This window comes from Phacochoerus africanus, chromosome 1 (genome assembly GCF_016906955.1).
Source record: "Phacochoerus africanus isolate WHEZ1 chromosome 1, ROS_Pafr_v1, whole genome shotgun sequence".
Lineage (NCBI taxonomy): Eukaryota > Metazoa > Chordata > Mammalia > Artiodactyla > Suidae > Phacochoerus > Phacochoerus africanus.
Window position 1 is genome coordinate 195664534 of NC_062544.1, and position 22556 is coordinate 195687089.

At 36.2% G+C, this 22556-nt stretch overlaps 1 protein-coding gene across 8 annotated transcripts in view; it reads right to left on the reverse strand.

Moving 5' to 3' along the window:
- Positions 1 to 17639: 17639 nt before the first annotated feature.
- Positions 17640 to 22556, reverse strand: part of TBL1XR1 (TBL1X/Y related 1) — a 179927-nt gene continuing 175010 nt past the window's right edge. For all 8 annotated transcript variants that reach the window (XM_047786760.1, XM_047786719.1, XM_047786696.1 and 5 more), the window contains one exon: positions 17640 to 22532. In XM_047786760.1, the coding sequence (XP_047642716.1) occupies positions 22506 to 22532 (27 nt within the window). In that variant the 3' untranslated portion in view covers positions 17640 to 22505. The remainder of the gene's footprint in view (positions 22533 to 22556) is intronic.

The following is a 22556-nucleotide window of genomic DNA, read 5'->3' on the forward strand; positions in this document are numbered from 1 at the left end:
CCTCTAAGATAGAGTGACAGGGTGAATATGATAGTTACAGCTTAAAAAATAGACAAAAAGGAGCAAAAACAATCATGGGACCCAGTGCCTGGGTAGGAAAGCCTGAACTGTAATTGAGAAGAGGATTGAGAGTTAAAAATTCCAGGGGGGACCCAGTCATAGGGGATCCCCACACTTTGGGTGTTTTATCTAAAGGAGCTCAACTAGGTTCCCACAGAAAAAGTCTGAGAAAATTTCCCTTGTGCTTCTGGCAGGGAGAGGGGAATAGGAACCATTCTGAAATATGGCAGAGCACTCTGTTCTTCCTAACAAGGCCTGCCCTCAAGAGAAACTAGTTAATCAGAGACTAAGCTTCTCAAGGAAGGAAAATACCCAACTCAAGTCCTCTCCAGCCATCCTGTCCCCACTGAGTGGCTAAGACAAAACAGGCTCATTAAAGATCTGAGATACAATCAAAGGTTTGTAGAACACGTGCCCCTCCTCCCACACCTTACCCACATTACTAAAGGCCCTTTTAGAGCAGGTCCCTACCCAGTGCATCATGTCTGGCTATGAAGAAAAAACCACAAGGCCTACCTAAAAGCAGAAAACTCAATTTGAAGAGGTATTACAATCAGACATGGCAAGGATTTTGGAACTGTCAGACTTGAGAATTTAAAATAACCTTGATTAATATGCTAAGAACTCTAATAAAATAGACAAAGTGCAAGAACAGAAGGATAATGTAAGTGGAGATGAAGGGGATTCTCAAAAAGGAATGAAAAGAAATGCTGGAGCTCAGAAATAAAGAATGTCTTTGAGGAGTTGCCATTGTGGCACAGTGGAAACGAATCCATGAGGATGCAGGTTTGATCCCTGGCCTCACTCAGTGGGTCAGGGATCCAGTGTGCCAGTGAACTGTGGCTGTGGTCAGCAGCTGTAGCTCTGATTCAACCCCTAGCCTGGGAACTTCCATATGCTGCAAGTGTGGCCCTAAAAAGAAAAGAAAAAAAAAATCTTTGATAGGCTTAGTAGAGTGGACACACCTGGGGAAAAAGAGTCTCTGAGCTTGAATGTATCTCAGTAAAAGTAAAAATATACAAAACTGAAGAGCAAAGAGAAGACTGAAAAGAAACAGAAGAGAATATACAAGGGCTATAGGACAACTACAAAACTTATAACATACATGTAATAAGAGTATCAGGAAGAGAAGAAAATTAGAAAGAAATAGAAGAAATATTCCGAGGAAATGACTGAGATTCCCCCAAATTAATATTAGATACCAAGCCACAGATTCAGGAAACTCAGGGAACATGAATGCAGATAAATGCCAAAAACAAAAACAAAAAACAAATTAACAAAAAACCCTACATCTAGGTAGATGATTTGCAAACAACAGAAAATCAAAGATCAAGAAAAAAATCCTGGAAGAAGCCAGAGGGCATGCCCTACCTACAGAGGAACAAAGACAATAATTAAATGCAACTTCTCAGAAATGATGCAAGGAAGAATAAAAAGGAATGAAATATTTAGTGTTGAAAGGGGGGAAAAAAAAAACTATAATTCTGTGCCCTGCAAAATAATCCTTCCAAAATGAAGTGGAAATAAATACTTTGCCACACAAACAAAACTGAGGGGTTTTGTTGCCAATATACTTGACTGCAAGAAATGTTGAAAAAAAATATTTGGAGAGAAGAAAATTGATATAGGCCAGAAGCTCAGATCTGCATGGAAAGGAAGAGTATCAGAAATGCAATAAATGTGAGCTCCCGTCATGGCTCAGAGGTAACCAACCCGACCAGCATCCAAGAGGACGTGGGTTCAATCCCTGGCCTCTCTCAGTGGGTTAAGGATTCAGGGTTGCCGTGAGCTGTGATGTATGTCACAGACATGGCTTGGATCCTGTGATGCTGTGGCTGTGGTGTAGGCTGGCAGCTGCAGCTCTGATTTGACCCCTAGCCTGGGAACTTCCATATGCCTTGGTTGCAGCCCTGAAAAGACACACACACACACACACACAAAAAAAAAAAAAAAACAAAGACAAAAAAAAGAAACATAATAAGTGAAGGTAAAATAAAAACTTTAATTTTTCTTATTTTTATTTGGTCTAACAGATGTTTGTTCAATAAAAATAGCAACAATATATTCAATTAGATACACTCACATAATATCATATATGTGTGCACGCACACACACACACACACACACACAATCCTTAAACAACATGGGTTTGAATTGCACAGGTCCACTCATATGTGGATCTTTTTCACTAAACGCATACCGTAGGACTACATGATCCACAGTTGGTTGATTCCACAGAAGAACCACAGTTACAGAGAGCTGAATGTAAAGTTATATGTGGACTGCACGGGGGGTTAGCACCCCTATCCCCTGAATTGTTCAAGGGTCAACAATGTGTGTATTTATGCTTACTGTATACATGCTTATATATAAGTAAGATGAACCACAGAATGATACCAGGAATTGGAGTGAGGATTTAGGGTTATTTTATTGTAAGGTACTCATGCTGCTTGTGAAGTGGTACAGTGTTATTTGAGGGTGTACTTGAAGTTGTTGTAAAGGTGTGTTGCAAATTCCAGGGCAACCACTGAAAAAAAAATAAAAAAAAAAAAAGTACAGTCATCCCCTGGCACATGTGCAGAATTGGTTCCAGGACCCCCTGCAGATACCAAAATTCCAAGGATGCTTAAGTCTCTCTTTAAAAATGGCATAGTATATGCATATAACCTAATGCACATTCTCCTGTATACTTTAGTAATTTATTTTTGGCCAAAGTGTGCAACAGCTTGAAGTGGGACAATTCCCTGACCAGGGATTGAACCCAGGCCACAATACACCATGGTATTCCCATCCTGTATACTTTAAATCAACTCTAGATTACTTATAATACCTAATGCAATGTAACTGCTATATAAATAGTTGGCATACAGTAAATTCAGGTTTTGTTTTTTGGAAATTTGTGGAATTGCTTTTTGAATAGTTCTGACCTACATTTGGTTGAATCCATGAATGTGAAACCCTTGGATAAGAAAGGTTGACTGTATAAGTGATATGCTAAATAAAACCACAAACGGCAGAGTAGGAGTGGAAAACAAAAGTAGGAACAAATAACAAGAGCAACAAACAGAAATAATAATGAATATGGAAGATAATAATCCAACTATATCAATAATCACTTTGAATGTTAATGGCCTAAGGCACCAATTAAAAGATACAGATTTTACACAAGGATCAAAAAGCAAAAATAAACAAGTGGTACTATATCAAACTAAAATGTTCTCCACAGCAACTGAAACTATTGCAAAATGAAAAGAAAACCTATGGAATGGGAGAAAATATTTGCAAATCATATATCCAATATGAGATTAATATTCAAAATATATAATGAATTCATAATCAACAGTAAAACAAAACAAAAGTATTTAAAAATGGGCAAAAAATTTGAATAGGCATTTCTCCAAATAAGACCTACCAATGGCCAATGAGTATTTGAAAATGTGATCAACATCACTAATCTTCAAGGAAATGCATATCTAAATCACAGTGAGGTATCATTTCACATCTGTTAGTTTGGCTGTTATCAAAAAGTCAAAACATAAGGGTTAACAGGATGTGAAGAAAAGAGAACTCTTTACACTGTAGGTGGGAATGTAAATTGGTATGGCGATTATGGAAAACACTGTGGAGGTATCTCAAAAAATTAAATGTAAGAGTACTATATAATCCAGCAATTCCACTTCTGGATATATATCCAAGGGAAATAAAATCACTATCTCAAAGAGATATTTGCACTCCTATGTTCATTGCTGCATTATTCACATTATTTTCATTGATATGGAAATAGGTGTCTATAGATGAATGAATAAAGAGCATGTAATATATATTATATTTATGTGATCTCACTTATACATGGAATCTTAAAAAAAAATAAAGTCAAACTCATAGTAACAGAGAGTAGAATGGCATTTACCAGGGATGGGGGAATAGAGAAAAAGGGGGGATTCTGGTCAAAGGGTACACTTCCAGGCTGAATTTTTTTTTTTTTTTGTAGAAGGCCAACAGCACAGAAGAAAAAATTAACCTTATTCTCTGTACTATAATTTATTAGTGTTACAATGGGAAGAACTTCAAAAGAGTTAATTTCTTCGATTCCATTGTTATAATATGGTTTTGAAAAGAGTCACTGAGATGATAAGGATGTCAAAAATCAAGAGAATGATCACCATAGGAGGATAAAAGGATCATAAATATGTTTTCCTGTTCATTCTTATAATATTCACAAGAAATGAAAAATCTTGGGAGGAAATGTTATTTTTAATATTACTGACAATGGATACAAAAGGATTGTCAACACTGAGATCTTTAAAAGTTATTTTATGGGAAAAAAATTTTCTTTGCCAAACCCATCGCTTGCACACACAAGGAACACTGAATAGGGCTAGCAGTGGGTGAGGGCATACTGGAGTAAATTAAGAAAAGTGGTACTGGATGCTTTATCCATTATCAACACAATAATCAAGGATCTTAGATAAATTTCCACAAATCAGTGCACATCATTTTTAGCAGTGTTATTAATGTTTCAGAGTAATCCCCTGAATAATAGCTTATTTGCAAGCTTTACAATGACAGTGAAGAAAAAATAATATTCTCACAGATGTGCTGTTTTGTTTTTTAAATTTTAACTAATACACTTTATTTAGCCTCTCCAATTATATCCTCTTTCACTAGAACCTGATTTTTTCAGTCTTTAGGTGATTCTTAGCCTAAACCAGGTTGAAATTTGGCTTTAGTATTTCCTATTAAGAAGTCAGATTTTTCAGATGTGCTTGCTAGTCAATTACCATTTCAGGCTGAAAAATTAATTCAGTTATATTACAAATGCATAACTTCACTGAAGGGATAGGGAAAAAAGGAATTTACCTAAATAACTTTGGATAACAGTGCTTTGACTAGACAGAGATAAAAAAAAAAAAAAGAAAAAGAAAAAAAAAACTGTACGAAAGGTAAAAACTTGTACAAATAACCATTGTAGTAGGGTTCATAAATTTTATTTTACACAGGGACACAGTTTAGTAATTAGGAAACTACTATACACACGCGCACACACACACTAGGGTCAAATCAATATGTAAAAAATTATAGGAAGTGAGAGCCAGGGCAGAAGAGAGAAGTGACATGCAGGCAAGGAGGAAAGGCTCTGAACCCAAGTGAAAATAGACTAGTCAGATATGTCAGTATAAACTCATGTTTATTTCAATAAGTATAAACATAGAGAAATAAATCAAGATCTGCAAGTATACATGTAAGTAATATCCATACATGTATTTATATAATAGCTGAAGGGGCCTAGAAGTGATAGGGATGGAGTAGGCACAGGTAGTTGCAGAAGTCCCAATAAGGGACCACAGATAAAGAGGGAAAATTAGGGGACTTTGGGAGATCACTGAAAGTTAATAAATTGCTCAAAAAAGCCATCAGAGCAAGACAGGTTTGCTTGACTAGTGGAGGTGTGAGAATTGCCTCGGGTGGTTGGGTGAGGGATGGGATGAAGCCTACATTCAGATTCAGACCAAGGATAAGAGTTTGCTGACTGCCCTTTGCTGATTTGAAAACACAACTTAACAGATACTAAGGAGGAGCTGGTACTCCCAGAAAGGAAGAGGTGGTCTTTTCCAACGCCCACACCTCTTGGATGATAAATCTGTGGCCCACCAGAACCTCCTTAGGGCAGAGTTTCTGTGCCTGCCTGCTTGCATCTCTCAAAAGCATCCTATCTTAATAAATCTATTTCTTGCCTATTACTTTGTCTCTCACTGAATTCCTTCTGCATGGAGACATAAAGAACCTGAACCTCAGTGAGTCTGGACACTAGGTGAGTGATTCTAATTTAAAACCGTGGGCTTAAGTCCTAATCTGGGTTTAGGCTGGGTTCCTGGCACGTGCGTCCAAGTCCCTGTCTGTATTCTGGCTAGCTTCAGGCCGTTAGTGCTGTCAGTTTCAGAAGCACTGACAGTGACAATAAACACAGGTACAGCCTAGATCTTTGCTCCTAAATACCATTCTTCAGTAACAGAGCTCTCTGAAGAAATGCTTTTTTCTATGGCTGGGGCAAGAAAAATATTAGATAATCCTGGAGCAACTTGAAGTGTCAAAATAAAGTGTTAAAAAAAATTGGGGGATGTTGAAAAAGCACAGAAGCCAATCTTATCTGGCCTAGTCTCAAAGGCCAAATAAGGACTAAAGGATCATCAAAATAGGTAATGAGAGCATAGAATTCTAATCTGAAGAATTAAATAAAAGCCTACAAGTCAACACCATGTGAGTAGTAAAGGATTCACTTTAGCCAGAGATTTGGCCTTTGCCTCCAGCTCCTTGGAGGTAACATGTAGGCCCTTGGGTGTCCTGTCTTTTTTTTTTTTTTTAGGGCCACACCTATGGCATATGTAAGTTCCTAGGCTAGGGGTCAAATTGGAGTTACAGCTGCTGGCCTACACCACAGCCACAGCAATGCAGGATCTGAGCCACATCTGTGACCTACACCACAGCTCATGGCAACACAGGATCCCTGACCCACTGAGCAAGGCCTGGGATGGAACCTGCATCCTCAGGGATGCTAGTCAGATTCATTTCCGCTGTTTCACATCGGGTACCCCAGTCCTGTCTTTGTGAACCTGGAGGGCTTGGGTCATGCCAGATAATCTGTGCTAACGATGCGATTTATGGTAGTGGGGCCTTGGGCCAGACAGTTATCAGCTCTGCCTGAAGGGGCTGGAAGCTAAAGTCAACCACCTGGGTGGTCAACTTCATATTTATGATCCAGCTGCAATAAAATCTGGATCGGATAAGCTTTCCTGGTTGACAATGTGTTGCCACACAGCTTTTCTGGGAGACGATAACTGGAAATTCTGCACTTCATGTCTTCTAGACACTGTCCTTTGCACCTCTTCCCTTAGCTGATTTTAATTTGCTGTCACAAACCCTAACTGTATGATGACTTTGCTGAGTTCTGTAAGTCCTACTGAATTATTAAAACTTAAGTAGCATTGCCCCCCCCCCAAAACTTGATATAACTAAATGGTTAAATAAATGTGAGAGAAGGGATAAATCTTCCTTACAGAATTCCATATGAAAAATGTAGAAGGGATGAGGAAGATAGAAAATTACCATGAAAACTCTGCAGTAATAACGGATGCAGGCAAGATACACTGAAGAATGAGAAAACTAGAGGGCAAAACTTGGAGAAACCACGTCTTTGCACAGTCTCGAAGCATTCTCCTAAATGTATATTAAATAGTGTAGCTGTTTCAGCATGTGCCCACAGATTATTTGATAGTCTTCCCTCCAGGAGATGGAGCTGAATTTCTCTCCCCTCAAGTGTGGGCTGGAATTGGCAACCCCCTTCTGATGAATAGAGTATGTGAAAAGAAAACTAGGAACTTTGCAGTGGAGAAATCTTACGGACACTATCTTTGCCAAATGATCATAGTTAACAGCACCAACAATAAATCTTAAATCATGTTGATATGATGCTCCCCTTGATATGATTGGAAGGAGATATAAACTTTGTTATAGTTTCCCCTAAAATCCATAATTCTAGTCAGATCATGAGAAAACATTTGACAAATCCAGCGTGAGAAGGGTTTAACCAGATTAACTCAAAAATGGCAAGGACAGGGAAACGGAGATTTGTTACAGCTTGGAGGAGACCAAGGAGACAGGATGACTGAATGAAATGTGGTGTCCTAGTCTGGATCCTGGAACAGGAAAACTGGGGATATCTGAATAAATACTGGTTTTGTTCAAAGTATTGGGCCAATGTTAATTTCTTAGTTTTGAATAGTTGTGAAATAAAATTTATATTTCATGATCAGACAAGATTTAATAAACAGAAAAATTACTCTCTGTCCTTTGGCCTCCCCTCTCCTTGCAACTGTGCATTGGGTGTCTGCATTAGGCATCTACCAAACCTGTCCCCCAACCCCCAACCCTGCCATCATCAGGAATAACAGCTCAATTACAAAGAGCAATATTACCTAGTATCAAGAAGACAACTCCTTAAAGATAACATTCCTTCTTTATCTTGTAAAGGGTCACATGGCGCCCCAGGATGAAGTTTAGATCTGGATTACGTGAACTGTCAAAAATATGTCATTGGATGAATAGCCCTTTCTTTCAAAAAACTTATATAACTGTGCCGACAGTTATATAAGTGCTTTCTGAGATGCAGGTTATAATTCTTAAATTTGACTCAAATAAAATTTTCCAATTCTTTCATAGAAAGACATTAATTTTTTATCAACAGAGTCTACCAAATGTGCTACTCCAGGGGAAGCTGGGTAAAGGATGTATGGAACCCATGTGCTATCTTTGCAAACTTTTTTTTTTTTGGTTGCGCCTGTTGTATGTGGAAGTTCCCAGGCCAAGATCTAACTTGCACCACCACAGCGACCCAAGCTGCTGCAGTGACAATGCGGGATCCCCAACATGCTGTGCCACAAGGGAACTCACTGCAAACTCTTCTGTAAATCTAAAATTATTCAGGGAGTTCCCGTTGTGGCTCAGTGGTTAACAAATCCGACTAGGAACCATGAGGTTGCTGGTTCGATCCCTGGCCTTGCTCAGTGAGTTAGGAATCTGGCGTTGCCATGAGCTGTGGTGTAGGTTGCAGATGCGGCTCAGATCTCTCATTGCTGTGGCTCTGGTGTAGGCCAGTGGCTACAGCTGCAATTGGACCCCTAGCCTGGGAACCTCCATATGCCGTGGGAACAGCCCAAGAAATGGCAAAAAGACAAAAATAAATAAATAAATAAATAAAATTATTCAAAAGACTTTTTTTTTTTTTTTTTAAAAAAGACTGGCCTTACTAAGTTGGTCTCATACATAACATTGCTGGTTGAAATGTAAAACAGTAAATGATGTAATCACTTTAGAGAACAGTTTGACAGTTTCTTAGGAAAATAAACATACGCATAATAATATTTCCCAGCTATTTAATTCCTAGGTATTTACTCAAAAGAAATGAAAGCATATGTCTTACACACAAATAAGTCTTATACATAAATCTTCAAAGCAACATTATTAGGTATAGCCAAAATAGGAATAACACAAATGTTCATCACGAGGTTATTACTTAATTTATGAAATAGCCATACAAGGAATACTAGTCAGTAATAAAAAAGAATAAACTATTGCTTCATGAAACATGAATTTCCAAATCATTGTGCAGAAAGAGATCGGTACCTGCCCCCCTCCCCAGCCAAAAAGAGTATATTCCAAAAAATGGAATAATAATTCCATTTTTATGAAACTCTAGAAAATATAAACCAATTTATAGTAACAGAAAGCAAATCAGAGGCTGCCTGAAATGGTGGGGGCAGGACAGGGATAGCTAAGAGAGAGGGGATCTCAAGGGACATGAGAAAACTTTGAGGATAAATAGGTTCATTTTGTGTGATTATTTCACAGTATATACATAGGTAGAGACACAGAGACCTGTACAATTTTTTTTTTTTGCCACACCCATGGCAAGTGGAAATTTCCAGGCCAGCGATCTGAGCTGCTGCAGTGACAACACTGGATCTTTAATCTACTGCACCACAAGGGAACTACTAAACCCGAACAATTTAAATACGTACTTTATGTCAATTAGAGTTGAATAAAGCTGTTTTAGAAAAGACCGACATGGAAAAGGTTTTAATATACTAAGTGCAATAAAATCAAGCCACACAAAAACAAGTACAGTACACTCCCCTTTCTGTTAAAACAAAACACTGGTTTACATTTATAAACACACAGGAAAGTGTCTAGAATATTATATAGCTAACAGAGGCTACTACAGGAGAGAATGCCTAGGTGGGTCAAGGTAGGGATGAAGAGTGAATACGCTATAATAACAACTCCAAAATCTCAGTAACCTAAAATAACAATTAATCTTTCTTACTTATGTTACAAGTTCTATGTAGGTCAGCAGGACACCCTGTTCTTCACCGAAATGACTTAAAGGCCTATATTTAGCAACACCTAAGCTTCCTGTTCAAAGCTAGGTAAAATTTACATCTGTGATTTTCTCTTTACTTCAACATTTTCTTCCTAGTTAAAAAAAATTTTTTTTTCTTTTTTAGTGCCACATCCACAGCATACAGAAGTTTCCAGAAAAAGGGTTGAAGCAGAGCTGTAGCTGCCAGCCTACATCACAGCTCACAGCAATGCTGGATCCTTAACCCATGGACTGAGGCCAGGCCGGGATCAAAACTGCATCCTCATGGAGCCTGGTCAGGTTTGTTACAGCTTAGCCATGATGGGAACTTCTACTTTAAATTTTTAAAAAATGAGTATGTATTACTACTATAAGGAAAAAACAGTTACGTAAAACAAAAGGTCTATGCCTGAAAACGAGGGTGACCAAATACATAAAAATAGTGCTATTTTGACCTTGATTAATGTTTCAAATTTAAAGTCTGAGATAACTGAAATAGAAGACAAAAGAAAGTGAAATGTGAAATGCCACTCCTTTAGAACTTTAGTTCTTAATATTGATGCAGTTTCTGATGTTTTTCTATAAATAATAGATTACAAAATGGCTATCTGGCACAGTGTTGCTTTTAAAAGTGCATTTCCCAATTCTTGACTATACAAATAAAAATTTAGTGGAGACTAAGGCTGAGACAAAAAATACAGATAAAGTCATACAACAGAGCTAATTACCCAGTTACCCATCATCATTATCTGAGGCTGCATGCAAAAACAATTACATATTTAAGATGTCCCATCATAACAAAATGCAACTGTAAACAGTAATTTGTTCAATAACTACTTCCACATTCATGTCCATAATAGTAGTGGCTTATAAATCTAATTACAACCAATTATTTTCAACAAATTAGTCTGTCAAATGTTTTCTCTGGCATGTTTGTAACAGTAAACATAGTAACAATAATAATCATGCCATGTATGAAAGCCTAATTTATGCCAGCCACGGTGCTGAACAAGCTACGGACTGCTAATCCTTAAGACAACCTTGAAAGCAAGTATCTTACATAGATATGTCTTATATATGTGAAACTTGTTCCAGTTCATATCCATAGGGGAAAATGTGGTGCTTTTTTCCCTACAGTACACAGCCTTCACATTTTCACAATTTACTCTACATGAGTGCCTTCCCACTCTTGGCAAAACCTCAAATTAATCAAACAGCTACTATTTCTCTCAGGCTCTGTCCTAGGTTCTGGGAATCCAGAGAGAAATACAACAGATAAGCTTTGCTCTTCAGGAGTTCAGTTTAGTCAGAGCAGCACAGGAAGCTATTCTCTCAATGGAGGTATGGCTGGTAGGGTAGGAAAGAGTGGCAGGGAAGGAAGTAGGCAAGTAGGTGGGCAGCCAGTGTTTGACAAGAATGAGGCAAATGAAGGGAGAAGCATTCTGGGTACAGGCAATTATGTGAATTTAGGGGAGAAGAAATCTTATAGGAGGTGTGTATATTTCAGTACGGCTAGATAAGAACATGACTGAATGCAAGGGCCAAAGCTTCCCAGTAGCGGACATTCACATTACTAATCCTACCCAGCTCTCCCACCCGCCACACTCAGCCTCTAACCCACAGCCCCCCTCCTAGGCACTGCCACATAGTCCCATTTGCAACTATGAGCAACCACATCCTTCTAACCCATTTACCAGGGCCCCCTATTATCTCCCAGGAAGCATAAATGCCAGGTACACTTAAGCCAGTTACCCTTGCCTGTTTCCTTGCAGACACATGGAGAACTTTCCAGACTCCAGAAACCTGGACTTTCTCACAAGTGTTACCCATACTGTCCAGGTATATCCTGACTAGAGGACCCCCCTGCCCTGGAAATACTTGGAGGCTAATCCTCCAGCAAGGTGTGGTCTCTTAAAGGCTCCTTTACCTTCCTAGTCTCCATTACCAGCTAACACATCCATCTCCACCAGGCTTCTTGAGCACTAGTGGAGAAATCACACATTGCTGTAGATTGGTGCCATTCATCAGTCAGTCATGACTGCTAACTTCAGCTGTAGCAAGGCTCAACAAAATCCCATGAAAAGAAAATAAAATTTTAATAAGATTGTTTTGAAGTGAAAAAAAAAATGTGACTGGGGGGCTACTGTGTTTATGAGGGTTTGCTGTGTTCCAGGACAGATTCAGAGAGGACAAATACCTAGGCATATCCTGAGAAGTTACAATATTTCAAAGACAAGGAATCCTTAGGAATCCAGGATTTTAAATTTCTTTTCTTTTTTTTTTTTTTTACCTAAAAGGAAGCAAAAGCCATGCTGACCTTACACAGCAGTAGTGATTGCCTGAAGGCAGTAGAGTAGCATAGCCATGGTTCTCCAATTATCGTGTGTGTTAGAAACTCTGGAAACCTTGCATAAAACACAGATTGAGGACCCTCACTCTGCATATGCTCTGATTTAGCATGTCCTGGGTGGAATACCACTTCTTCTAATGTTGAGAGTTCTTGACTTACATTTTAATGCTAATCAACTGAGATTTAATGTGATACAAAAATAACACTCTCTATCAAGTATCCATTTTTCCATAAGACAGCAAGAGCCTCAAAGGTACAAGTATTCAAGGAAGACAGAACTTACTAGGACCATATTAAAATGAAATCCATCCAACTAAAAACTGGATCCAAATAAGAAACTCAGGAATAAAGAAGCCATGGTCTCAGACTGTACTTAAATGCAATATGAAACTAGGTATAAACAGATGTATATACAGAAGACAATATAAAATTACATAAATCTCAACATAAAGGGATGGAAAACTCTCCTCTCATCATCTTAGCATTTTGCAGCAGCAGCAGCACCACCAGAGAACAGAAATGGTTATGCTTTTTCTCATGCCTTACTGCATGCTGGGTGTGGTACTAAAAACTGTATGTACCACCTTGTTTAATCTTTACAATCCAACACAGGTTATTGTCATTCTTGATTACATATAAGGACACAGTCTGAGAGTGGGTACCTTGTCCAGGGTCAGCTAGTTAACTCGATTGATTGGTCAGAGCCTGAGATATTATATTATTAAGGTGAGCAGAATTACTTTTAGTGAGAACCCTTTAATGCCCTCATATTTTACTACTGTATGTCTATCTTATCAGTAAACTGTGTTAGAGTCCCTTTTGGGGACCTCTACCCCTACTATGACCAGCCACTGCATCATTCCAAGATATGCTGTTAGTCTCATGGACTTTGGAGAGGGGAGAAATGGCACAAGATTCTCTAGCTTAACTTTGGACCCTCAAGTAATTCTCCTCAAACCTTCATGTGCTTGCAATTTAACTGGGGTGGGGGTGGGGTGTCCTGTTAAATGGAAACTTCTGAATGATGAGGGTTGGCATGATTTCTAACAAGTTTCCAGGTGAGGCTGATGACCTACACTTTGCATATCAAAGCCCTAAATCACCAACTCTAAACTGAACTGGGTGATCCAAGCAGCTCCTATAGCTATTAAAAAAGAGATACTTTGATTCATATACTGTTTATTATGTATATGTAACTGCCTTTGGAAACCCAGTAGGGGTGAGGTTTGAGGAGAGAGACACACAGATTGGCACACATTTCCAACATGTACGAGTTCCTGATTGTAAAAGCAGTGACAGCAAAAACATGCATGTCACCTTAAATGAGTCAAAAATCATAACTTCTCGAGGGAAGGAGGGATAAAGTGCCTAATTTCTCTGCCTTTCATGGTAAGTAATCAATGGGTATTAAAGCTATAAATGGAGGTGTAAATATGTGCTATTTAAAATGTTAATAGCAACACAAGAAGACTGACATAAAACAACTACAGGTGCAATATGGATCACAGAGAGGGCCATATTGGGTGTCCTGGGACACATACTGCCAGGTGAGCTCACCTAGTCTAAGGAGGCAACATCCCAATTGTTAGATACCCCTTGCTATTCACCATCACAGTACCTCAAATTAAGCTGAGCCTTTTGAAACTGTCACTATTTAGTAGTTTTTGACTTAGAAAAAAAATTTTAGTCCAATTCTCTATTACAACTACTTCCACTATAATACTTGACAAGAAGAGCAGAGCTTGTTTTTTTCCTGCTCAATCTTGTATTACTATTGTAGTTAGTGGTAATGACACTTCCTGGGACATACCAGATTTTCAACAAATAAGTATGTGCTAAAAAAGTAACAAGAGGACCCAAGACTTGAGTGGGTAAAATGTATAAAAACAATTTTTTTTAATAAGCCCTAGAAAAAAAAGGAAGTCTGTTATTTTAGCATGTGGACTATGATTTTGACTCCCAGCATTATTATTACATCACTAGATATTCTGGTAGTTCCTTAAGTTTATAATTGGATTTAACCTACATATTGTTTCACGGCAGAAATATTCTTCCACCTTTAACAAAATTGTCCTCATATCATGAGCATTTAATGACTAGTAAAACAGGCTTAAAACATGAGTTGTTTTCTACTAACTTCTGCCACACGATTGTCATTTGTTGGTCTAAACTATTTTCTCTCGTTCCTCTCTGTATGCTGAGTAAATATACAAAGCATTTCTCTAAGAAATCTTCCTTTCACAAATTCCCAAGTGATTCCTTTTGAAATAAGATTCAGTTAATGCCAGAAAAATGGGAACATAGCAAATTTGATTCTTTGAAAATACCTGTCAACCAGGGTATACATCATAATCGACTGTTGAGTTTGTCCTACTGATACAGAAAATATTTCCTTACTGCATCATTGTTTGTAACAGGAAACAGTGAAAAAGTAGATGTACATTATTAAATTATGGTGTATAATATACTGCAACCACTAAACATCAGGATAATGGTAGCACACAGTATGCTTTATACAAGCAGGCATGATTCTCTGGGGCTTTATATATGTTAACAATTTTAATCCTCATAACTCATCTATGAGTAGATACTACGTGCAGACGCACTTTATACATGGGAAAGCCAGGACAGTAACTCCTTGGGTCAAACGGCTTTAACAGTAGAGATGGGTTTCAGCCCAGTCAGGTAGAATTCATGCTCCTAATCTCTATGGTGGGCTCTATATCTACAGGGAAGTACTGTACTGATGGGACACAAGTCCCTGACAGTATCAGTGAAAAAGCTACTTTCTCAATTCAATGAATATTACACTCCTCTATTAAGTATGTATTAAAAATGTTTGGAAGGGCACATACCAAAGTGCTAACTGTGTAACCACGAAGGAATTAGTTGGGTATTTGGAAACAGGAATTTTCCAGTTTCTTTACAAGCGTGTATTTATAAATAGATAGAAAATATGCCAATGACACAACCTCCTCCTTCCTAACCCTCCTTAGCTGTCATTTATAGCACACAAACATAAAGGGCACACATGTGACCTAGAGTGACCATATTAGCCCACAGGTTAAGGTAGGGCCAGGCATTTTACTTTAAAAAGGGTTTTATTAGACTCTAGGTTAATCAACATTGTTTAAAAAGCAAAATTTACTTACCTCTGATTTGGTCTTGATTTCTCATGAGACTTCATTCATTTCAACAAATCTGTCTAGCTTCAAACTTGAGTATATTTAATACTCTAAAATATTTCAAGCACTTCATGGGAAATATTTAAAACCATATCAAATAGCTACATTTTTATGCCATATTAAAAACAACCTGAGTTATCTGATGATGACATCCATGCCAAATGCGCAGATCCCCACTTCTACTAGTTCTAGCTATTCCTTGTCCTGAAGTAGTCTGTTCCTTGAGTAAACAAGGTAGAAAATCAGGTAATTAACTTGGTCAAGTACTGTTATGTAAATTAAGTCAACAAAAGCTTGTGTGGCAAAGGACCTAACAACATGGAGACTTTTCAAAATACCATAATTTGAACGTGTGAGATTCTGGAAGCTGATGTTTTCAAATGTCTGACCTCAGACTGAGTTCAGTGTAGCTGGATGCTTAATGTAAGAGCTGACTCTGTTTATCCATTCAGTGCTTAAATTCGTTCACAGCTCCTGTCCAGTAGCCCTCTGACCTATGATTTTATTTCTGGTAATGCAATCTCTTAAAGCAGCCTGTCTGACATTGGACTGTATAACATAGTAAGATTTTTTTTTTTTTTTAAATAGAATTGCGGTGTCTTTTTCTGTGTAGATTACACCCCACTGGTCCTAGTTCTTAGAGTGTGAATTGTTTGCACAATTGATCATACAAACCCAACAACCAAGAAACATTAATTGTCTTCTGTACTTTACTAAACACTTTGTGTTTAATATATTTCAATTTATAAAGAAATTACAAGGAACTCCTAAAAAATTTAATACAAAAATATTACAAGTTAGGACAAGTAAGCATTGAGATATGACATTTGAGAGAAGAAACATGCAGAAAAAAGTAGCATAGGGTTAACATTTCATTGTTGACAGACAGCTTTGGCACAGCAGAGAAAGGCACCATAAAACTACTGTCCATAGTGTCTTTTCCTCCACTGCATTTGCAAATGTATATACACTAGGGAGACAGTAAACTTTAATTTGATCTGCTATTATTATAATACGTAAAAAATCTGATCTATTGTAAAGGATAAGAACTAGGAAATTTCAAATAACTCCCTCTGAAACTACCTGATTTGTTTTACCTCAAGCTTATACAGATTATAATCCTTAGTTGTCCAACACTTTTGGAAAAAGTGTAAAATGCAGAATGGTATTAACAATCTATGCCATGCAATAAAAGTTAACCCTCTGAAAATGAAAGGCTGTCAGAAAGTTCTAGCAACTGCAGTAGCTTATCATTTAATAAAACATGATGAGGCTATGCCCATAAGTAGTTTCTGCTTAAGGAAATGGAAGCGAAAGGTAGAAGATGTGGAGAATACGTGTTTTTACAAAACAAAACAAATATGCTCAATAATTCTTTCAAAAAGTTTTTAAGTAATGCTAAAGGAGTTGGATTAATTAAAACTGGAAGATGCCTAGAATCTTTCCTCACAGCTTATAAGGTTAGTTAGCAACATAAGCCAATAGGTGAAGAAGAAAATTATCAAATTTTTATTGGTTTCTATGAAGAAAAAATGTCAAAGAAGTAGAGCACCCTGTCCTAAAAATCTTCAACAACATGTACACATTATTTTGTGCTCAAATGCACACTAAGCAAATGAATCTGTCTCTGGCAGTTTGATTACGTGGAATAATGTCTTTTAAGTACAACACTGATTTTTCAAAATAATTCAAAAGTAATTATTATTCCTTAGCTGATTAAATGCTATCCTTTAATAAAAATAGTAAATAATCCCTTCATTTAAAAAATCTTATCTCCTACGAGAAGTAATAAAATAGTAAAATTTGTAATTTTATCTATGGGCTTACTTTTAAAGTATCTAATCTTTAATGATCTGCTATTATTATCAAATACAGTGGGTTTGGGTTCTGATGGCAGTTGTATAATTGGTAACACCAGTATGGGAAAACAGACATGTTATATGTTATGAAGGCTAACTCAGAGCAAAACAGTTTATTCTACAAAAGAACACTGGAGGAGTACTTGCAATTAAAATGTAAACAAGAAATTGTAAACAAGAAATAGCATCCTTCTCCCTTTACTTGACTAGTAAATAGTCTATACAAACTTTATAGATATCAAAGGTTTTACATATGTACACAGCCAACATAATATCAAAATATATTTTATTCTGGACCTCTTTCAGATCTGATTCAAATTACAGTTGTCAAAGCAATACAATGCAAAGGGAAACTGCAACAACAACAACAACAAAAAATGTGCCTAGAAAGGATAAAAGGGTCATTGGGGACAAATCATTGTGATGTGGAACCAAAATACATCATAAGTGTAATTAACATGGTCCAGGACAGCATAGAACATCTAATATCAGTCTTCCTTACACAATAATCATGAAAACTGAATGATAAAGTTCTTTAACATGTACAAAAAACTGTCATGGGCTGGTTTACACTTTTACAACAGTTTTAAAGTTAACTGGATAACTAAAGAAATGATGTAGACATTTTAATCCAGTGCTATAGGTAGGCTCACAGAATTAGACCCAAAGGATTTGTAAAAATCAAAATTAGAACATTATAACTACGATGTCAAAGTCAGGAAAGAAGAAAATTACTTCTGTATTTAGGAATTACAGAGCTACAAAATGCAGTCTGTGTGTTTTTGTTTTTTTTATGAGATGGCTAAGTACACCAGACTAGATACAACATGCAGAATGTTTTCCTGAACTTATTCAGAAACTCCAAAGAAAACATCATGAAACAGCTTACTAGAAAAAAAAAAAATATATATGCCCTAGTTATTCACCCTGCTTCAACACTGTCAACGTAAAGGCAGAAATAAAGAATGCTATTTAATACTTCAGAACTATTGATATAAGACATCAAATTTCTAAATCAGTGTATTAAAAAAGTGAACACTTTTTTCTTTCTCTCTTCTACACTTAACTAGAATCATGGTTTTTTTTTTTTTTTAATTGATATTGAATGTGACACTTCAGAGCTACTACAGGAAGGAGTAATTCATAACTTCCCTATTCCCCTTCCATCCCTGCTGATTAAGAAACAAACAAAAAACAAATTAAAAACAAAAACAAAAACAACCAGGGTCTCTTGTAGATTTGCTGCTATTCCCCAAAATGCTGGCATTTGCTGCCATGCCACAATGTTGGTCCACTAAAACAAGATTTCTGTGGAAACTGTCAATAGTAATTCACCAAATTCAAGTACCATCCTTAGCATGCAAGAATAAATGCAGGTTCTATAGAAACATATAATGTGCTTTAAAATGAAAACTGTTTTGAAAAGAGTAAATAGCACTGCATTTGAGATTTATTTTTTTCTGCTTACCTAGTAAAACTTAACATTTTTGCTGACGTAAGAATGGTCATTTGTGATTCCTTTAAACAGCAAAAATGCCCACTTCTCTCCAGGCCTCTACTCAATAATAGTTTACATTACTCTTAACAAAATCATTCTACATAAACAGATAGCTCCTTAAAAATAGTACTCTCTCGTTAAATCTAATTTGACAGAAATAAGTTTAAGGAAAAAAGGAGTGCTTTGTAAGTGAAAAAGTACAAATCTTTGGCCTTTCTCTTGACATTTTTATGTCAAAAAGCAAAAAACCTTCATGTAATTCAATCTAATGATTACTTTTTGCACCATAATTTGTTTTTTACACCACAAAAGGAGGCACTTTCAGTATCTGCAAAAGGTGTTTAATCCTAAAACATATTTACCTAGAGAATAATTAATTAAAACAAAATTGGATAGTCTAAAACCTATTAGGAAATTAAGAGTTACCACTTCTAAAAGTCATTTGAAAGTCAATGATGGTGCCTGATCAATGACAGGAAATTGGGATTGGAACAAATATAAGGATTTATGGAATTTTCTACAGAAAAAAAAAAAACCATATTCCTTTACAATGTTTAAGAGTGACAGCTGTTCTTTATACTACTTTAATCAATGAGCATTCTATTCATTCAAGTTTTCCTTTCTCTTTCTCCTTATAAGTTTTTTACAGTAGCCTATACAACAATGATACTATAATGAAGGGAAAAGAAAATCTACTGGAATCAGTGATTTTCAGATAAATTCTTAGAGGAAAAAAAAAGGAAAAATAAGCAAGAACCTCAAACATAGAACTTTACAGGCTGTGAAACTTGGTGTCTTTATCATGTTACTGCTCAAATTAGAGGCAATCTTATTTTTGTCTATGGGAGCAGCATCGTGGCACATCAGCAGGCAATGATGACGTGAGAACAGCAGCAAAAAGAAATAACTGTATGCTCATGAAGAACCCAAGCCTACACAATGGATATCTTTCTGACAGTTTATACTTAAAAGACCCAAGACTTCAGGATAATAAAGCTCTGTATTTATAATCTTTTATATGTTCTATTGTGGTTATTATGCTTAAGTAAAATAGCTGAAGATTTAAAAAAAAAAAAAAACAGAGAAGATGACAACATCATAAACATGTAGCTGTCTATTTTGGCAGCTATACTGCAGATATACTGCGTGACTATCTTTTAATCAGCTGGGGGAAAAAAGGTCAATAACTGTATGCAAATGAATAAGTTGTCCATATCAAAATACAAAAGTACTATCAATAATCACCTCTGACTTTCAGATTTAAATTCAGTGCAATTGACAAATGCATCGCTAAAGGAAAATGCAGCTTAAACATACTCAAAACATTTGTGTCTATTCCTGGGAGCACATTTAAAAATTATTGCACAGATTTTTTTATTTTTATTTAATTTTTTTTAAAACAACAACAGAGGTCAACCACAGATGTGGACCTCCAGCAATAAAAGCAGGATTTCAAGTGCCAGATACTCAGCATATTAGGTTTCCTACATAAGTCACAGGGTAATAGTTCTAAATATCTATAATGTGATCCAAAACCCTAAAAACAGCTGGCACAAAACCATCATGAATGACTGCCTTTCTAGATGTAAAGTTTAAAAAATATTATTACAGTATCATAGTCCCCACTAACAACAACTGGGGTACATATAACAATGTATTGTGAAATTAAGTGTATTTATCCTCTTTACCAATAGCAAATGCTATCCTACCTTAGTAAAACCAAGACTTGCTTCAATCAATGCTGTTTTGTAAAAATAGCAAAACAACAAATGCTGAAAATGAAAGCTGCATTACTTGGGTTAAATCAGTTTCTACTTAAACTTAAAACATAGATTAAAATTTTGCACTAAAAGCATCAAAATAATTAGTGACAGAAATAGTGTTATAAATTTGCCAAGCTTGATAATAAACAATATTCCTTAATTAAAATCTTTGAAATGTAAATTTGACAACTCTTCTCTTCAAAATTGATACTTCTGGATTATTACATTAACCATGACAAACCCTGTTAATCACACATATAAACATAGCCTCATGCTATCATTTGTAAATTCTGTATATTTCCGCTTTTAGTTGCATGAACACAAGAAGAGGTTTGATCTGATACCTACATCTTAAGAAAATACGTGATATTATAAACAGAGTAAAAGACATGATTGGTAGTGATTACTGAAAAAACAAAAAAATAGCAGCTTAAATCTATCTATATTTGAAAAAATGTAGTCACAAGTACCACAAATGCAAAATCAGAGCAGCAGGGAGGTTAGTGCAATTATAACTTTTTTGAAAAAAATTTCGAATCACTGCTATTTAAAAACACCTTGAAGCAAGTCTTTTGTTTTAAAGATTGTTTTTAAACTAAGGTAGCAAACATTTTGCCATGTAATGGCAGTGTTATATGCCGTTATCTTGCTTTGAATAAAGAAAAATAACATGAGAGATTTTTTAATACTGGAGTTTGGTTACATTACATATTTAAGCTTCTACACAATGATGGACACTTTGAGAAGCTAATCCTTATCCAGAAACATTTTAATCTCGTAAAAAACAAAGCAAAAGAAACAAACAACAGAAAAAACCCAAACCTACTTTGCTCCTTTTCACAATAGTGCACATTTTAACCATAATTTAGTTATGGCTACAAAACATCAGAAGATTTTTTTTTTTATGCATCTTCTCTATGGTATTAAAAAAAAATTGTGCCCTTCTAGTCTTTAATTGGCAGAAATATGTCCCAAAAAAGAAACTATTGCATTTAAGCCACATTACCAAAACAAAACAGAAACAAACAACAAAAAAACCCAACCCCCCTAAAAAAAAAAAACAACAAAAAGCAACAGAAAACCCCCCAGAACAAAAAAACAAAGCAAAAACAAAAACAAAAGCACAAAAAACAGCGCATAATACCCTTTTACTGATGTGTCTAACAGATTGACATGACCAAAGTCATATAGTTCTTTCAACTTCCAATTCCCCCTCCTACAACATGCACCAATTGAATATATGCTCTGGGAGCCATAAATGTACCAAACATCTATCTCTTCAAAACAATGCATTAAAATATTTTTAAGAATTTTTTGTTTAAAAGGTGAAAAAAATATAAACAAGAAACTGATTCACTCCCTTACTTCATGCATCCATAAACTAAACCAAAAACAAAGTTTAAAAGCAAGAACAAACTACTGCTGCAAGTTTTTGTAAGTCCGTATTCTCTGTACATACAAACTGCTAAACTACTGAAGGGAAAAAAAGAATATAATCCATGGTGTCTGCTGATTCAAAGGGGAAAAACAAGGCTGTCATTAGTATCCAAAAACTGGTACATGTATGGGCTGCTTTTATAACGCATACTTTTTCTCTCTTCTGTTTTTCATATCCAAAACTTCTAAATGCTATTTTAGGGGCACAGCAGATTAGATTCCAGCACTTGGTGAACAGAATTCACAAGCTGTGACAAAATTCTGTCATCTTCAGGGTGCAATTTTGTTTATATACACTGTATGTATATATTTCTCTTAGATTTGGCTGTAGTGGACTGGCCATGGTTCAAGTGGGACTATAGCAGTACTTGGGTCGGGGACAGTCATTTTGGCTATGTACACATTCATAGTCGGTCCATGGCTTCCAACTAGTAGCGCTATTTCCGAAGGTCTAATACACAAACCTGTAAGAAATTAAAATAATCAAC